At 39.9% G+C, this 19,417-nt stretch overlaps 1 protein-coding gene across 18 annotated transcripts in view; it reads right to left on the bottom strand.

Moving 5' to 3' along the window:
• Nucleotides 1-19,417, bottom strand: part of CAMK2D (calcium/calmodulin dependent protein kinase II delta) — a 121,492-nt gene that overhangs the window by 29,513 nt on the left and 72,562 nt on the right. For 10 of the 18 annotated variants that reach the window (XM_064416040.1, XM_064416039.1, XM_064416037.1 and 7 more), the window contains 8 exons: nt 17,101-17,166; nt 14,567-14,639; nt 9,053-9,155; nt 5,428-5,511; nt 4,297-4,391; nt 3,888-4,010; nt 3,151-3,234; nt 2,425-2,467 (listed from right to left, as the gene is read on the bottom strand). In XM_064416040.1, the coding sequence (XP_064272110.1) occupies nt 2,425-2,467; nt 3,151-3,234; nt 3,888-4,010; nt 4,297-4,391; nt 5,428-5,511; nt 9,053-9,155; nt 14,567-14,639; nt 17,101-17,166 (671 nt within the window). Of the gene's footprint in view, nt 1-2,424; nt 2,468-3,150; nt 3,235-3,887; nt 4,011-4,296; nt 4,392-5,427; nt 5,512-9,052; nt 9,156-13,677; nt 13,751-14,566; nt 14,640-17,100; nt 17,167-19,417 lie in introns of all 18 variants that reach the window. The other 8 variants (XM_064416038.1, XM_064416048.1, XM_064416041.1 and 5 more) reach the window with 1 other exon arrangement.

The raw sequence follows: 19,417 nt of genomic DNA, 5'->3' as shown, positions 1-19,417 counted from the left end.
AACATATCAGCCCTCCAAATGCAGTTCAGTAACTATGGACAACAGCCAACACTACCATTAGACCTCCCACACAGCCACATCTTACAGCTAAAATGAACAAAAATATGTTTGCTTGTATTGTGCAGCAGTACCACTGCATGTATTTATTTAAAGAAACATGAACGTAAATATTGAAACCAAATTGTTCTCCACATACTTTGGAGATTGGACACTGCCTGTGGCAATATGTGCTTTCAGGACCTGAGGCAAGAGGGCCTTAGATTTTTCATTACCACAAATCTTGTGGGCACTCCATTACCTTCAGGAATTTATTTAGGGAAAGCAAAGGGAAGGAGATATTTCTGAAACCTAAGGACAAAAAAACCCAGAAGTTAATAGCTTTCAAAGCCTGTTTTATACCCTTAGTCCTTGTAAAAAGATGGGAAAACATAAATCAATTCTTACAGACTGCTGTCTAAATTTCACTAAATTTGTGCATGAAACTTCTGAGTTCTTTTGATGCTTGACAAACACTACATGTTCTATGCAAACAGTTCAATGAGAGGCAGTGAAACGAGGGTACCCCAAGCAATAACACCGAGTATTTCTTGCGCGCAGGGCGCTGTCGGTGTGTCCCTCAGAATGTGCCCAGCATGGATTACAGGACATATCCTGCCACTCTGCTGCCTTTGGCCTGCAATGCATTTTGAATAGGACTTGGATTTATCTTTCTTGAATCACAGACGCTGCATACAAATCAAATATTTAAAGAATTTGCAGGAGCAAAGCAATCAGCATATTCTAAATTAAGCCCACAATGAGAGATTTCTTGCAACTACAAGCAAGAGCTAAAAATAAAACCTAAGGCAGTTCTACTAGGCCAGAAAGCAGACTGGAAACAAATGGTTTGTGACAGCATGGAGAAATTAAAGTGATTGAGGACAAACAGCAGTTTGGATTGAGAAGAGAAAGAAGATGTTCCTTTCACGTGCTGAGGGTCTTACCTCACAAGAAATACACATTCCACATAAAAGGAAGAAAAAAAAAAGGAAAGTAAAACACTTTTATAACCACATCATTATGGACAAATGACCTTCATAAGCATGCTTTGCAGTGAAATACAATGAATAAAAAACCGAAAAAATAAAATGTCATCAAGAAAAAACCACGTGTGGCTATGGTTTAAAAAGAAGAGATGTCAGGTGAAAAACCAAAAAAAGCCAAAACCCCTGTTTGATTTCATGCTGAAATACTGTTTAAAAACTACTTCAGCTTTTCCAGTTTGTGGAAGTCAAATTTGATCCTTACATATATAGACAGTGACAGTTATGAAAAGGGATGAGGAATGATTTGTTTGTTTGACATTTAACAGTAATTCATTTTTACAAGAAGCACAGCCTACAGCCTTCCCACCTTTTAAATGAATTGGCAGACACTGGAATTCATTACGCACTAACTCAAGGTAATTTAGATTAATGTGGTCCTCTGTGTTTAGGTGTGTATTAAAAAAGAGAACTTAACTAAGAAAGAAATTGTATTTCAAGTGCTATGCAAATTGAACAAGTTGTTCTGTGTTCATGATTATGTAATTTTTTTGGATGAGTCAGTGCTTATTATTATTCCAAACATGCCCAGAGCACTATCATGTTTTTGTCTGTACAGTAATTCACGTTACACTCCAATAGTTACATCACAGAGTAGGAGGATATGTAAAAATACTGATTTTTAAATCTGGTGTTCTATTTCACTATTCACTGGAAATCTCAAATGGCAAAATGAAAAATTCAACACAGCATCAATATTCTGGCAATTCTACTACTTTGGACAATTCTAATTCTGCTAAGAGCAATTTTAGCTTTTGCTATTAGAGCTTGTTTAGTGTAAGATCTAAATCTTTTGTCATCAGGACAAAACTGTTTCATTAAGAGGAAACAACTGTTCTTACATCCAGCTAGGCACTGCTGAGCATTAGAAAGAAAATGGGGACTCGTGTTACTACATTTCTTATTCCTCAGCAAAGCAATAAAGAAATGAATGTGTACTGATGATATTTTTAATACAGGATACAACAGAATCATGGAATGGCTTTTCACATATATAAAAATATCTAAGTTCTAAATGTTGTTTGGTGATAACTTGTGCATGTGGACCTATACGCCTAACTTTCAATTTGCCTGCACCAAAATAGGCATGAAAATGCTGCCTGTCTTTGACAGGTAACAATCAAAAAGCAGGGAAGGAGCTCAAATTCTACAGAAAAATCAGATTGTCACCTGTAAGAGAATTTCTTTGGCCCAAAGAGATTAAATTCTTGTTTGCTTCATCACGGGAAGTAATACAACGTATATCACACTTAGATGCTCCTGAACAGGTCCTAATTAGACCTCAGCCTTCACAGACATAAAAATATAAAAACTGCATCAATGTGGAGCTCAATGAACATACCTGAGAAATTTCTGGTAGCCAGCATTGTTGTCAAAATGGCCCCCTGTGTACACACACATTTTCTCAAATTAGCATCACACTTGTGTAAAACTCCAAATGCCAACCCAACAAGAAGGAAAATACACAAGTAAATGACACCAATTAATGAATTAACCCTGAGAGAATGGATTATCTGTGCACTACCTCTCATAAGCCATGTCATGACTGCATACATCATAATTTAATCTTAATTACACACCTATCAGCAATCTTGATATCTCAAATATTTACCAACTGTCAGTATGTAATGCACAAGCCAGGAGTATTCAGAGGCTCAGCAATTATTCCAAATACATAGATGAATATGAAAGAGGCATTACTATTGTTCTTAGCTTCTTTTTTTTTTAGGGAGGAATAGGAGCTTATTTGTAATATACACATTAGACAAGTTCACATCTGCAAAGTTATCATATCTAGCCAGGGAAAAACAAAGCATAATTCAGAAGAATAATCGAAAGGATTTTCCTTCAAGAGCATACCTTTAGTGTGTCTAAATACAAAGGATTATAATAGTTTTGAATTAAAAAAGAAAAGCCAAATTCTATTCACTTTCATGGAAAGTTTAAGATCTTCAAGGCAAAAGCTGATTTTCTCTCAATAGGTCATTTAAGAAAAATATTTAGAAAAACTCTGCACAGAGACCATTTGTTTTGCACAGTGAACACAAGCACAAATTTTCTTTCTTACCTTTAGTTTTCTTCTTGCATTGAATTTCTTCAAGCAATCTACAGTCTCTTGTCTGTGCATCATAGAGGCAACAGTAGAACGTTGCTGAGAAGAAGAAAATAATTACTTTAAGACACCCAGCCAGCTGTTTAGCAGTTTGGTTACTCTACAACACACATATTACAATTCATAGTCCCCAGCTTGGGCCTTTAATTTCTGCTTTGTCTGACTATCCCATTGTGCTCCTTTTACTCATCCTTTTCCATGTGTAAAGTCCACTTGAAAAGTCTTGGTGTGGAATATACTGAGAACAGGAGAAAAGTCCTGGATGCAGGAACAGCCAGGCAGCCTCTGCTACCTGCAAATTGACTCTTCACAAGTCCCTTAATTCCCTGCCTTTTCAAGCTTATCTGAATGATTTCAGGGAAAGGAAGATATAAAGCATTATCTAATTCAAAGTTACTTTCCTGCACTTTGAGAATTTAAAATAACACTCTCATTTTTGCAGAGAACGTTCTGCACAATACAGTCAGGGCAAAGGAGATAAATTTGCAAAAATCTTATCCCAAGCTGAGAACTCTATAAATACAGACCACTATTGATCCTATCTGTATAATTATAATTTTACAATTTATAGTTACGCAGCTGCATGAACAAGAACAGAGGTTATCCTCTAAACACATTCACTACATGCGGGAGCAAACCATAAACTGATTTGTCTGCCAAGTGATTGTGTTGAAGCTGTGGAAATTACTTACACAGATCCATGGATGCTTTAGTGCTTCTGATGCTGTGATACGTTTTGCTGGGTTGATGGTGAGCATTTTATTGATAAGGTCTTTTGCTTCAGGAGTCACCGTGTCCCATTCTGGCGAGGGGAACTTCAGAAAAAAATACACATATGCATATTGTCAAGTACAACCTTTACACAATTTTACCTAAGGATCCACTACTGGATTCAAATAAGAGCTTAAAAATTATAAGGCTCTGCCTTTACCTCATCATCATTTCCAAACTACCTAAATCTTGCTGTTTAACATAATATGATTAGATGATGTTGCAAAATTCATATGCCACCATTTCACCAGTTCTTAACTTCTCCCTCTAGGAAAATCCCACACAGAGGTACAATTACAAATAACTGAATAGACAGAGTACAGTACATACATCATAAGCACCAGCCTTGATCTGCTGGTAAAGCCTGTGCTGGTCTTCATCCCAGAAGGGAGGATATCCCACCAGGAGGATGTACAGAATGACTCCTGCAGAAAATTCACACCAGTGTTAAGGGCTTTCAAGGAACAAACTCCAGAAATTAATTTTGCACCTAACAACCAAGTAAAACAAAAGGCTCATGAGCATCATCCTAGCCACTGGGATGAGAGAAATACTGCCTCTTCAGACTGGGGAAAAGAGTGGAAGTGGGGCTGACAAGTTAACCTCTTATGGAAAACACAGGCAATAATGAGCATTTGACATCATCAGATCAGGAACACTGGAAATGTTTATCTAGCCAGAGAAAGAATATACCATGATTCTGGATGTTCTAGGAAAACACATTTTTTTACTTATGGTTTTATCACTGCTTGTACTGGTGTCTGAAAGATTGTCTTATAACTATTCTTATGCAAAGCAAATTTGGGGAACTGAAATTTCTCTGTATTTGGTCAATAGGAAATTGAAAAGACCACCTACTAGTCTGCCAGAGATGATTCTCTCTGACTGAAGAAAAGTGTTTTCATAGATACAACCACATACTAGGTGTGGGTAGAAGTGAAATAAGGAAACCAGCCCCTGTTCTCAGCTGGGGAGATGCCACTTGCCAGTGCCTCAGAACACAGTTTTGAGAACTGGATGATAAAGCAATTGCTCTGTCCTCCAGTCCAGAAAACATTTAATTTTGTGGTTTATACCTGCAGATGGGGTATATTGGTCAGACTGAATTTTAGGCTCCTTTGCAAACCAAAACTAAATGTCCAGCTCACAGTATGAACTGGTGTGTTTACTAACTAATGAGGCATCATACACTTGCAGCTATTCTTTGAATACTCTTTGAAAGTGTGTTGTGTAGACATGGCCAAGAATGGCCAAGAACGCCATGATAACAGAACTTAGTAAATAATTTTATAAAAAAGAAGCTTGTAGGGTAACAAAAAAACCAATGACCCCTACTAGAAATTAATACTGAATTTTATTAAATACCTACTTTCTGACGCACAATATAATGTACCCTGGATATAATTTATCACCCTTAAGACATTTTACAGTGGACTGAATATGACTTTCAGAATAACTTACCACATGCCCACATATCCACAGGTTTTCCATAAGGATCTTTACGTAACACTTCTGGAGAAAGGTATCCTGGAGTACCAGCAAAGCCTGTCAAAAGGCAAGGCAACTCTGGTCAAAACCTGTACATGCTCTGCAAAAAGCAAGTGATTCTCATGTGAGCCCACAAGACCCAGGACAACATTTCCCAGGCCATGGACAAGACCTGCTGCCCTTGCCCTTTGTTTTTATGGCACATGACCTAATGCTGACATTGTGGGGGACCAACTGACAAAGCAGAGGGGCAGCTACTGTATCCAACACAAAAGGAGATACATGGTGCACAAAATCAGAGCTACATCTAATACAATCTTTCCACTGCAGAACTCATTTCTGCCAAGTCATTCCACTTCTGGAAACCTCTTAACAAAAGTTTACAGGAAGCATCTCTGAAGCAATCTGGCCTTTAAAATTTATATGTTCTTCATCCTTTATTCATTACCAGCAGTGCTGCTTCTCTGAGCAGAACTGCAAAAAGTAGGTAGAAATATTACTTTTCTTAGGACACCGTAACAGATAAAAACTTAATGCCCACTAACAGTCTGCACCATTTTAGTGAGCACGTCTGCTCTTTCAGGCATCTTGGCCTAAAATAAATGCTTGGGAATTCCTGAGAGGTGAGAATTTGGTGGCTTTCATGAAGGACATATGCCATTTGTGCAATACCACCCTGGATTCCACAAAACTCATGAGAAATGGTGATAACATGTAAAGTGTACAGCTACAGAAAAAAAAGAAGCCTTTGCCCTGCAGTCACCAATTACTTGGGAGTGGGAGGAGGAAATGAAGAAACACATTCTGTAAATTCTACTGAGAAACGAGCTGAAATATGGTCATGAAAAAGAAGCTTGTTTTTTGCAGGCTCCTGATATGGAAGCTATGAATTGTTAAGGAGTACTATCACACAGGAAACACATCTTAAGCCCCTTAGAGAAGCTGAAAAATAGATGTTCTAAGTGGCTTTAAATAGAGTGCTCTTTCATATCTCTTCTTGGGTGCAGTGCTCATTTTAAAGGGAAAGCAGAGTAGTCTTGACTTTAAAACTTACCACAGCTCAATGAACATTACTTTGCAAGACTTGAAAATAAACTTTAAAGCAAAAAATAAATATAGTACTTAGCTAACATTATCTCTCAATAAAGAAACAAAATAGATCTAAACTGAAATAATTGGCACAGTTTTAGTGCACAGATCCACAGAATGGTTTGGATTGAAAGGATCTTGAAAATTATCTTGTTCCACCCCCCGGCCATGGGAAGGACACTTTCCACTAGACCAGGTTACTCCAAACCCTGTCCCTCACCTTGGACACTTGCAGGGATGGGGAAGCAACAGCTTCTCTGGACAACCAGTGCCAGGGCCTCACCAGCCTCACAGGGAACATTTTTTTGCTATTATCTGATCAAAACCAACTCTTTCGGTTTGAAGTGATTCCCAGTTGTCCTGTCTCTACATGCTCTAGTAAAATAGTCTTTTCCCAATATTCTGAGTGGTTTAAAGCAGCACATACAGAAGGGTACACAGCCCTGATTTCAGTTAAAAAAACCCCAAAACAAACACAAGGAAGTAGGTAACTGTCATTTATCAAGTTATTTTCTAACTGCTCAGAGGGACCCCCAAACAAGTGTGTACTTTTCAGAAAAGTTTTGCTGCTTGTAATAACTCCATTAGCTAAAGCAAATTGCAAAGCTGGAAACTGTGACTGTGCAGTGCCTAGAAGAGACTGCAACACCTTGCACTCCTAAACTTGTATGATTTCTCCAAGCATCCAGAGGACCAAGGCAAAATCTGAGCTTTGTTGAGCTCAACCTGCCTGCCACCTCCCCAGTACATAAGCACCTGCTATGAGGGTGGCAGGTTTCAACTAAACGCTGTAAGGATTTCTACAAACATGCAAACCAGGAAAGTATTCTATTGTATTCAAGCACGGAGTTCAAGCCAGCTTCCTGCTGAGGCACAGCCAGGGTTCAAGCAGAAAAGAGACCACCACACCAGAGGACTACACCAGAATAAAGGGGGGAGAAAAAGAAAAAAGAAGAGCATACTGATGCAGAGCTATAAATAGAATCAGAGCATGTAATGAGTCATGAAGTGCTGCAGAATCCAGTAGAAAGCAGAAAAATCTTATCTTAGAAAGTGAGAAAAAGTTCAAACTGCCCAGTCCACTGGAGTTCATGTTCTATCCTGCTAATGCAGTCCTAAAGCTGAAGGCAGGCACTCAGACCACTCTGGACATGTTCTGCATAGAAAGTTCCAAAAAAGGTACAGAACCCACTTATTGAGTGCCACAGTTTTTTTTAAAAAGAAAGACCTCCTTTAGGCTACTTGCTCTTCATTACCTTGTTAACTCCTCCTTACATGTATATTTTAAAGACATTCTGTTCCCTTCTCCCAAGTTCTCATGACGCTAAGAGTCTAAACCAAGCATTTTACAAGAACCAAATGACAAAAAAACACGAAGCGCAAGATTTTCCAGGGCATTGCAACCTCATCTGCATCACCTGCAGGTACACTGTGTACTGAAAATATTCCTGAAGTCAACTTCAATCTGCTGCTTTTTCTTGAGATGCTTCCTGTTTACCTGATGCTTTTGCCATTGTAACAAACCACTTGTGTTTTGCTTTGCTTTGATTCCACTCCTTTTGTACTGGTCTGTTTGCTGGTGTGCGAGAGCAATCTCCTCTGTCTTTTGTGGATTACTGAAATCCATTTATAAAAAGGCTGTATTTAAACCAGCAGGCTGGCTTATAGAGCTCCAGCATATGTCCAATGGCACTGCTGGTGCATCTACATGTACTTACAGCTGTGAACACTCAACCTCCCAACTCACTGCCCAGAAAAACCTTTCTGCTTCTGTTCCAAGCCTACAACCACTCTGGTGCATTTCAAACTGCACTTTCTAGCTACTCTAAGGGAGAATAGACAGCTTCTATAAATATTTTATTTGGTATGTTTTTCCACCTGAGATTTATAATAATTTTTTCCCCATGCTTCACATCTGTTCAAAGAAGGTGGTACACGAGACGTGTATCACAATTGTACATGCACTATTGTTTAAAATTACCAGTATTAAACATTTGCCATCACTCTCCTTGAGGCATCTATTAACTGTAACGAGTAATCTGTAATTAGTGTCTGGCTACAGCCTCAGGTGCTCAATCCCTCCTATTTCCCCTTTCATTGAAGTCACATTCCAAAGTGCTTCAGAATCAATTTTTCAGGCATTTCCAGCTGACAGAGACCTGTTCAGACAACATGTTCTGATGACTGGGCAGGTACACTCAGCAGTATTACCCTACTGCCTTATTCATGTTACCTGAGGGAAAACCACCAGTCTCCCTCCCAGGTTCTACACCCGTATTTTCTGCCTCTAGTTACTCAGGAGACAGCAGGAGAAAAGGGGTTGTGTGCACCTCAGTGAAATTTACAGGCTGATGGATGGTAGCACAAGCTAGGAATCAGGAAACCCAGGTTTTCCAGGGTCAAAGGGTCACACAGCTGCACCTTTTACTCTGGGGTGACGGTGGGGTCGTTGGGGAAGCTTAACCACTATGCTGAATAAATGGTGAGGAAAAAAATGGTATTTACTTACCAAACCAAGCCTGTTGTTCTCCCTGGACTTCTATAGCCAATCCAAAGTCTGCCAGTTTGACCGCCGCTCCCTTGGATTTGCTAGCTAGAAGTAAGTTCTCAGGCTTTATTCAGAGAGAGAAAACAATTGAAACAAAAAGATAAGTAAATACATTTTAGACAGTACTCTGAAAAAAACCAACTATTTAGAGGAGTGAAAAAGAGAAGAAACCCATGAGTATTTTCCATGAAATTGTGAAACTTGCGCTTCCCATTCCTATCTGGAAAGAACGAGCAGGCCTGTAACCAGCCTTCATGAGCTCTTAGCAAGACTAAGGACAGTGTGAAGAAAGCAAGAAGGGGAATATGGAGCTGTGACACCCGCTGGTGTGACAAGGCAGGTCAGAGATCCCCAAGAGCTCACTACTGGAAAAATGGAGCAGCAGACTCCCAAGGGACAGGGACTCATTGATGACTAGTCTAGCCCATGGAGTTTGCAGGATCAGGCATCTAGAACTGTCTAACAGAAATGTTTTGCATGACATCCCAACAACAACAGCCCTGTGATGTATTTAGAGGGCAGGTGTATTTACATTGCAAATCTTTCAGCAAAACCAGCACACCCACGTTTGTGCCTGCAGAGAACCTTTACAAATAACCATGTTAGTTAGTGAAAGTTCCCACCTTGCTTTTGTTTTGTAGGGTATGTTGGTCACATCTGAAATGAAATGCTATGGTACACTTACACAATTAAAGGTAAAGAATTTGAACATAACAATTGTGTTCATTCTACTGTTCATAATGAATCCTTTTAACCCCAGTTAGCAAATACATCAAATGTAAATTGCCCAAAGACAACTTTATTGTATGAATGTTTGCTTTAAAAAGACAACTAAAAAAGTACTGTAGAAATCAACAGATTATTTCAGAGAACTGTGATCCTCAATCACTGATGTGATTTTTTTGCCACATCTGTCTTTCCAATCCCATGGTTTTTAACAAAGGTTTTGTTCTACATTTACAGAAAAACAAAACCTCACTTTCACAGATATTGCTGTGACTCCTCAGAAGAAATTTCTGCAGTGGTCTGTGACAAGGGACTTCACTACAGGCAGGCTGGTGCTGGGGCCCCAATCCTGCAAACTCTTCAGTGCGTATTCCAGGTTCAAGCCAGGAGCAATCATATCACTTCCAAGGGACTATTTACGTGATGGCAGTTAATCCCCTGCATGTACTGAAGTTGGAAATAATTAAGATCATAAGCCTCTTTCAGCAAAGCCTATCTTTAATACATGTCAGGTATCCAGCAAAACATGCTTGAGCCAAAGTAAGACCTCAGTCACAGTGATACTTCTATTAATTAACAACACAATGGGCCCTGACAAACTCTTTAGTCTAAAGGTGTTTTTTTCCCCTCTCACCAAAGGAACATTTTTTCAGCAATTTACCAACACTGTTCTCTCACTCATCCCTTTGTTGCTATGTCATAGACTAGACAATATTAAAAAAACTTTCGTCAATAGTTACTTGATGAATTTTCTGTTTTCACAGTTTGAAAAATTGAGATCAAGAGCCCTCAGAACAAAATACAATCTTTACATTCACTTAAATTATCAGTAACCACCCCAACTACATTATATGAAAGACTGAGTGCATAGCTGAGGACTTTTCTCTAGTTTAATCAATGCAATGTCACACTGCTTGCCATTTAACAACACTAATTTCAACACACAGTCACATAGTTCTGCAAGGCTTCCTCTCAGAGTGAGAGAGGTTCACAGTAATTGATTCCTGGAATGCTGTTCTTGTATAAACCTCTTAAAACAATGGATGATCCTATTTGGTTGTGACCTTCAGGCAAGCCAAAAGCAGAGAAAAGCCTCATCCTTTTGGAAGAAATACGAGCACTACCCCACAGAGCACATACCGCTCTCCCAAAAAGCGACTTTGTTCAAAACACTGGTTTTGTGTTTTCTGATGCTGGTTTGGTTTTTTGCTGGATTTTTCAGTTTATGTTTTCCTCTTGGGATTGTTTTTTTATTCAGTTTCATGTCTCTTCTCTGCAGAAGTACCACTTTAACAGTTGAGTATGTTCCACCAGAATTCCTGACTTACTCCCATGCCAAAGACAACAGCCTTTTGGGCCATGCCAAGTGGGACAGTGTGCTTAACCAACATGCAGCAGCCGTTTGAGGCTGGCCAGAGGCACGTGGGTGATTACCATGCATTAACTGGGAATGAGGGCAATTACTTGGGAAACATTAATGGCACCAGCACCATGCAGAGCTCGCTCCCAGATTTGGTGGTGTCACCTTGTGCTCCCCGGCGATGGGCGGCAGCCAAGCATGCACAATGGCACTTGGTAACTGCTGAAATTACTTACAAATAAATTAACATGATTTATGTCATGCTTTTCCAAAAGCCTTTAATCCTTAAGATAGCAAGTATTTAAGGCTCTGTGTATTTTTCCTTGAATATACCTCTAAAGCAGCCACTCTTTGCTGGAAGGTAAGAGGGTCTTAACCACAAAATCACAGAAGTTTCACAAAAGCAGGAAGGCTACGGCCTGACAAGAATTGGAATTCCTACCTGGAAGCACACTTTTACTAGCTGGTAAAGTTAAGTTAATTTTTTTCTGGTTCTAGGATCAACCACCATTCTGACTTAGGCCAGTGATTACAAACAGAGCAGCAACAAGCACTTCTGCAGGTCATAAGAGGCTGCAAAAGCTCCTCTGTTTGCTACTGAATCAGCCTACAAGGAAAGTTAAATAAAACGGGATCATCCAAAAGCTCCCCACCCCCAAGCATGCCATCATGTTGTGCACTGAGTTACTGGAAAAAAATCCATCAAGTTTTGCAATTTAAGGATCCATGCCAGCCCATAAGCACCTTCCTCATCTTGCTGTGTTCTGCTCCTGGCATCTTCTTTTCAGCACATGGCGTTCTGCTCGATTTCACCGCAGTCTTTCATTTAATTCTTTGGGTTTTTTGGCTTTTGCCACAAAGCTGTAACTGAAGAAGGATGGTTTTCTGCTTCCTCAACTTTTCACTTTCCCAAATGAAACCAGGCACTACAGCTTCGCAGAAACACTTTTTCTCACACTGTTTTTTCAATTCATCCTGGATTTGCCAGAATAAGAAATCCACACATGGTCTGGAGCAGGCAACAGCTGGATTTAATGTGTTCCCAAAGCAAAAGTTGTTTTGTGTGAATGTATGAAAAGTAATAGAAAGCATGCCTTATTCCAACAGCTTGCATAGCTACAATCCTGGCTTTTTTAATTCCTTTTGATGCTAGAAGCATAGGACTGCATGTACAGTGTGGATAGGAACCACTGGAGCAGCTGGACAAATTTGACATAGTTCCCTTTAAACTCATTGAAGGTTACCCAGCTGCCATGCAAGATTTACAGATTGGACAGAGATTTGTCAGTCTCCAGTTGTACAAATGTGACAAAGGAAAATCCAGAAGTGCAAAATGAGTAAAAAATTTGGGGTCTGCATCTTGGAAACTCATCCTGCTCTCTGAGCTTTTGGGGCAAACCCCTTTGTGTTCCCTTATGACAACAACATGGACCTTATAAAGTCAGACAAGAACAGTTTGTTTGGGAGTGAAAGTTGCCAAGAAAGGTGACAGCATTTTGATTCCAACATTATTATTCATTATAACCACTAAAAACTCTTATCCTAGGAGGAAATTTCTGCTCCTCAGAACTCATTCAGAAAAAAACCTCAAGCCCAAGAATCCATGCCACAAGGGACTAGCATGTTTTGCTGCCTTAGCGTATGCACCATTTTTTCTCTGCCTCACGAAGGATCTGATAGTTCAGATTTCCACTTTATTTCAAATGAAACCATCTTCTTTTCCTTGTGAACTGTGAAGCTCAAGCTCCCAAAAGGCAAGCTTACTATGAGTTTTGGGACAGCCTTCTCTCTTGGAGCCTCACAGTAAAAGAAAATGATCTAGACTCCCTTCTTTCCTTGCCAACATATCTTAAAGGCAGAGAGCATTCATCCAGCAGATGCCTCTAGCCATCTGGATATGTACACAGTTAAGAAAGAGGGAATGCTCTCCCAGCACAGAGTTTTCTTTAGAAAGGTTTCTATTCCAATGTTAAAGCTCATCTGGAAGGAACTGGACTCCTCAGGTGAGTGTGGTGAGAACACTGTAGAAATTCCTGATTTTTAAAGATTTGTTGAACAGCCATCATTTGCAGGAGAGAGCGGTCTGTGTGCCAGTGATCCCAGAGCAGCTGGCCTTCTGTCACTATAAAATGCACAGCATGCAAACACTTCTGTGCTTCCCAAAAGCACTACAGATTCAGCTGATGAGACATGGGAAGCTGCCCTCATGCCCTGTCCCAAAAGCTCTGGATGACAGAGGAAGACCATGTATTCAACAAATACACATAGTGCTTGAAAAGCACTTCTTGCTCTCCCTGTACTGCCAGGTGCTGGACAGCCAGCCTCGAGCAGATTCCCTCTGCTGAGCACGAGCTTGTTCTCGCATGTAGGTGAAGCCAAGTTAAAAACAAATGAACCAAGGGGGAAAAACAAAAAGAGGGAAGCATTTACATTTCGGCTGCTGGCGGCCCTGTGGGGCAGGGATGCTGCTCCGGGAGGGCGGCGGGGCAGCAGCACTCACCTTGAGGTCGCGATGGACCACGCCCATCTGATGGCAGTGCAGCACGGCCTCCAGGATCTGCTGAATGCAATGACTGCATGCAAACACCATGGGCGCCCGTTAGTTCCAGCAGCAGGCGGCGGGGCGGCGGCCGAGGGCGCGGCCGGGCGTGGCGGTGCTCCCGGCCTGCCCTGCCCTGCCCGCGCCGCCCCGCTCGGAGCACGACGGCCTCGGGCCCCGCGGGGCGGCCCTCAGACACAGGCGGCGGGGCGGCTGCCTCGGCTTTGCTTGGAAATTAACACCGATGTCTTTTGCAACGGTAATTTTTAAAAGGAAGAAATTTTGCCACTAATTCAAGGTCGTATTAAATATTTGGCATCCTCTGTGCTTTCTCCTTCTCTCTTACTCGGAGCTTTCACAGAGGAGCATTAAAGAATTGTAGAAATGGTTAGAAATAGGAGCGACCATGGAGGTAGTCGCCAAGCCCCTCCAAGCCAGGTACTCCAGGTCAATAATTAGCTCCTAGCCGCCTGATTGAGCCGGCAATTAGCGGCGCTCGCCTGACGTCTCGGCACAGCCGCGGCGGTCCCATCTGCAAGCTGACATACATCACAGCCAGGGGTCACCTCCTGCGCCCGCACCGCCCCGCAGCTGGCACAGTGTGGGCACAATCCAGCGCCTCGGCAAAAAACGGGCTTTGGGCAATCGTTCCCCCTCTTGCCATGATGTATATGAGGCCTGTAGACTTGCAAACTGGAAAGAGGCGTCATGCATTATTGGTTGGACCGGCTGTTCAGAGGGCGAATAGGATAGGCAAGGGAACATCGCAGACATCCCACCCTCTGCCCCTACCCAGCGGAAAGAAAACCCCAGAATTCGTATATCCAATTGATGGGCACCAGATACTGACCTTCAGGTCTCTGTGAACTATGCCATTTAGATGACAATGATTAACACTTTCTAGAATCTGCTGTATACAATGACTGCAAAGATACAAGGGCAGAATGGAAGGGAGAACATTTTAAAGGCACATAATCACATTAAATACAAAATAAAATAGAACTTAAAAAGTTAAAGAACAAAAACAATTTTACACCTCTTGACAATTCTTGATTGCTGTTTGAACTGGAACAACAATATTGCTGAGATATTTCCAGCTCCAACACATCCAAAAAACGAAAAACCAAAACCAAACCAAAAAAGACATTTAACATGGAACATATGACGCCTATGAGACAGAATCATCAGACTGTATTTTCACTCAGCAGTATGTAAGCTTCTTCCAGTTTCCAAAAACTGCCAGGAAAAATAAAGTGGAGGCAGTAAAACAATTAGTGGCATGTTTTGGATTTCTTAATTTTTGGTGGTGAAGTTAACATTACAACAAGGGCTGAAACAAGAAAATGGTAAGAAATGAGATGATATACAGAAAACAAATGAAACAAAATAAGTCAAAAGCTAAGGAAAAGCAAAACACTTTTCATTTTGAATTGAATGTTTTCTTTAAAATGATTAGTAGAATAAAGCCAAGTCATTCAAAAATGTGGCATGCATTTTCATTTGAAATAGTGTCCAGCTCCGGTTTAGTTAGATTTGGGAAGTGAAAATCCACATGAAAAATTAAGACAAATGTTTGAATTTGGTGCTTTCAGTAACTGAAGTAGCACCTATTTTCCCATACCCAGGTTTGCAAGTTTTGGCCAGTCCACGATGCCAAAAAGCACAACTAAAATATTAATATTTTAAGTACTGGAACTTTTTCAGATGGTTTTTTGGCACCAAAAAAGCTTAGCATTTTCTTTTAAACACATCATTGTGGCACAAGTGAGTGATAATAAGCAATACACAGCAGTCAAGATGCTGCTCATCCAAAACCTTTTGACCATGGAATTCAGAAAGAATGGTCATAATCAGTAACTGGAGCCCAAGCCTAAAAACCCTTTCTTAGGCAAGTAGTTCACAACTCACTGCACGGTTTGTCTGAGTACAGACTACCGGCGTGAGCAAGGGCTTGCAGGAGCAGACCAGTGTGACAGTCCTGGGAGAGGCATCCACAGAGAACAGCAACTAGTGCTACAGGGATACACACATACACACACTAGATATATCTATACATATATAGATATATAGATATAAATATACAAAATACAGAGATGCAGCATAACTAGATATTTCACTTATTTGGTCAAATTTTGACTGGAAAAATAGAATGTATATATATATTTTACATATATACATATATATGCACAGCCCCTTCCAATATGTCATAATTCTAGAACAAAAGAAATCATCATTGCAACTTTTCTTTTTAATTCCCAACTATCTTAAAAACACACAAAAGGACAACACATACTGGCCTTTGGCATCAATATTGGAAATTTGCTTCAATCACAGCAGGAAAAAATGATTTGAAAAATTTTTCAACGTAGCTCCTCTTCTTCCACCCCACCTAAACTCTATTGCTGTTTTCTCTTCTACAGGGTGTTTTGCTATGTGTTGTTCTTTATTTAAATGCCTGAAGTACTACTCTTTCTACCATTCCTACAGATGCAGTAAGATCTGGAAGTGGAAGCTTCCTAATATTCAGAGTAACTTCCTGTCTGTTCATTATTATCCTACTACTGTTGTTAGGAATACTTAATTCTTTCTGGACATCTCCCAGTGATTTCCAAATGTAAAGGCATAATTCAAAATTGCATGTACTAAATATGTATTACTGGGGCCTGTGTTTGCAAACACACAGAAGCATAAGGATTCTTTAAATTTACTTGGGGGTCAATTTATGTGAAGAGCATGGTGGTAGAACATATTTTCTTTAAAATAATTGACCACAATGTTTAGGATTCTTAATTTTATAACAATCTTTAAGATTTATTATTCTATGAAAACAAACATGAGATGAGTGGCCCCGATACTTTATGCATGCAAATTATGATAATTGTCAACTTATTATTCAAGTTTTTCAACAAGCACTTGCAGAAAATTGCCAGAGATTTCATATTTGAGCTCAGAGTACGAGACACACTGTATAATTGCTTATTGATGAAACAAAACAAAAATTTCTAATTGGAAAAGGAAATTAGCATTTCTGGACTGACAACAAAATATTTAATGCAAAATTCTTTTAAGATCAACTTATGCTTCAAAATTGGATCAGCAAATCTAAGAATTCATGGGAGAGACACTTGAACTGTTATGGCCAGTCTGCAGAGGAGACAATGGGTAAAATTTTAACTACTTGAGATCCAATTTCAGCTTTTTCAGATCAGAAGACACTAGGACTGCTCATGAGTTCTCCACCACATGGTCATGAGCTCAAACCGACAAACTCCTAATCCTAGAGTCTGAAAGACTGTGCTGGGAAACTGATGCCAAACACCAGGATGCATTCAAGTAACTATCCTAGAATTATCAAAGGCAACATTAGAAAAACAAATTACTTACCTGGCATCTGCTTCACTATAATACTCTCTTGCAACTATATCTTCAAACAATTCACCTCCAGTGACTCTGTTACAGAAAGCAAGATGTGGAAAAAGAGATTTCAGAAGTGAAAATGTGCACCTTAAATTAACTTGACAGGAAGAAGTCAGAGAGGAGTAAGTGAAATATTTGTACAGAAATGCAAGAGGTTTCAAAGCAAGGTGCAGGAACTAAAGTGGAAGGTTTGTCCATCCAAATCATTACACGAATAAAATGGATGTAGTGGAAGTGCAATCATCAATAGTAAATAAAAGCCAAGGGCAGCAGTGTATAGGGCAAGATGCCAGACATCAGTTATGGATGTCAAAAGGAAGGATAAAAAAATAAAAAGAAATAAAACGACAAGGATAAAGGGAACTGACCAGCCAGGAAAATTGTGGCTGTAGCTCAGTACAGTTCAGGATAACTTGAAAACAGCAACATTAGGCAAAGGTAAGAAATGCTAAAATACAACAATGCTAAAAATAGAAAAGGATCTTTCAGTGTAGATCAAATCACAAGAGAGGTGTACCCAGGTGCCAGAGGGGCTGGCTTTTTGTGCTGGGGCTAGAAAGAGTATTACTGAGTTGGAAGGGAAGTATCAGTAGAATCAGGGTACCTTAATCAGTTTAACAGCAGATTTTTCCTAGAAAATTTTCATTTATCTTTGTGGAGAAAGTAGGAACAGCTTAGTTAAAGCACCACTGAAAATAAGTTACATACAAGGGAAGAACTGCATGATCCTGGGGCCAGTAACAGAAGTAGCTGTGCATCATTGCATACTCAGGAGCTCATTGTACAACCAATGGTTTAAGAGTAGAAAGTAGTTAAAAAGCAGTAAAACTGTGTTTTTATATCCCAAAGATCACCGTCAGGAATGAGCCCAGAAGAGGATGATGCCACAATCTTGGACTGCATCTGGAGTAGGGTGATAGCAATGTAAAATCCCTCCTCATATCGTACCAGTTCTGATCACTCAAATTCAGAAAAGGGAATTGAATGTGCACCATGAAGAGAAAAATTGCTACCAGACTAGCCAGTCACTCACTCATCAGATCCCCTCAGAGAAGCAAACACAGTTCAGCTGGGCAAAACAAAGGTTAGGAGGAATGAAAATCAATACTAAAGATGAGCATTAGCCTGGATCTCCCTGGAGGGGAGTTGTAAGGGATAATATTGGTAACAAGAATACATGAGCATACAATACCTATGGAGCAAATATAGGGCTAAAATCAGGAGAAGTTTTCTAGCAATCCTTGTAAGATGAAGATTAATGAGCTTTTCAGTAATTTCATAACACTTGTCTGCCTGTGTCAGAAGAGGGGACTTACAGCACAGGAAGACACTTCCTGTAACATTTCTCTCCTATGGTATGGGCTGACAGACTGGCACAGCTACATGCAATTCTTCACATATTCAGGTGCTTACATAAATAATTCCTAGATGAAAGATCAATGCTTGTATTTCATTGCTGGTTATGAATGCAAATATTAACACATTACATTTCCAATAAATTCCCAAACGTAAAAGCTTGAGTGCACAACGAGATACTTCAAGATGCTTAAAAATCTATACTACAGTGCACACAATTAGTATTGAATACAGTTAAGTTTATTAGAATTAAAAAATTCCAGGTGAGAATACTCGGAATGCTCAGAACTGTAACATTCACTTGCAAACTGCTGTGCTAACACTTTGTTAAGAGCCCAGTTTACAGCCACATTAAATGATGACAGAAATGCCCTGCTCAACCAGCAGCCCCGCTCCTTTCTTGGAGAAGGCCAGTTCAAGAACTTGATTTTCATGATTTCATTTATATTTGGGTTACACCATCCTTTTTCTGAGTTCACATCTTACTGACTCTTAACGTAGAGATGTTCAGGCAACAGAATGCTATTTTGTACAAAAGTCTGGAGTAAAATCTAGAGGAAGCAAAGTAGCTTCTTGCCCAATTTGTGTTCTCTTTTTGCCTTCTACTTTCCAGAGACTAGCTTTGGTTGCTGTAGCACAAAATGTTTGATTGATGCATATTTTCACAGTCTTTCGTAACTCCTTTTTGCATATATATTTGTCTGCCACAGTTCTGGTAAAGAGGAATAATTCTCATTTTGTGATGAATGAAAAAACAAAGCATCCTTTGATCTTACTCTTTCCTAAAACACTTATTTTTGATCCAAGCTAAAGAAAAAAAACCAGAAGCTTCAGTCATCAAAGTGCCTTTCAGTGGAAGAGAATACCAAATTGATGTTTGTTCTTCTCCAGCACAGAGGGTGGAAGGGGATATGAAATCTTATTTGCT

Source organism: Passer domesticus, chromosome 4, assembly GCF_036417665.1.
Source record: "Passer domesticus isolate bPasDom1 chromosome 4, bPasDom1.hap1, whole genome shotgun sequence".
Taxonomy (NCBI): Eukaryota; Metazoa; Chordata; class Aves; order Passeriformes; family Passeridae; genus Passer; species Passer domesticus.
The sequence above is the reverse complement of the archived record's forward strand: the minus strand, read 5'-3'. Positions and strand labels throughout refer to the sequence as shown.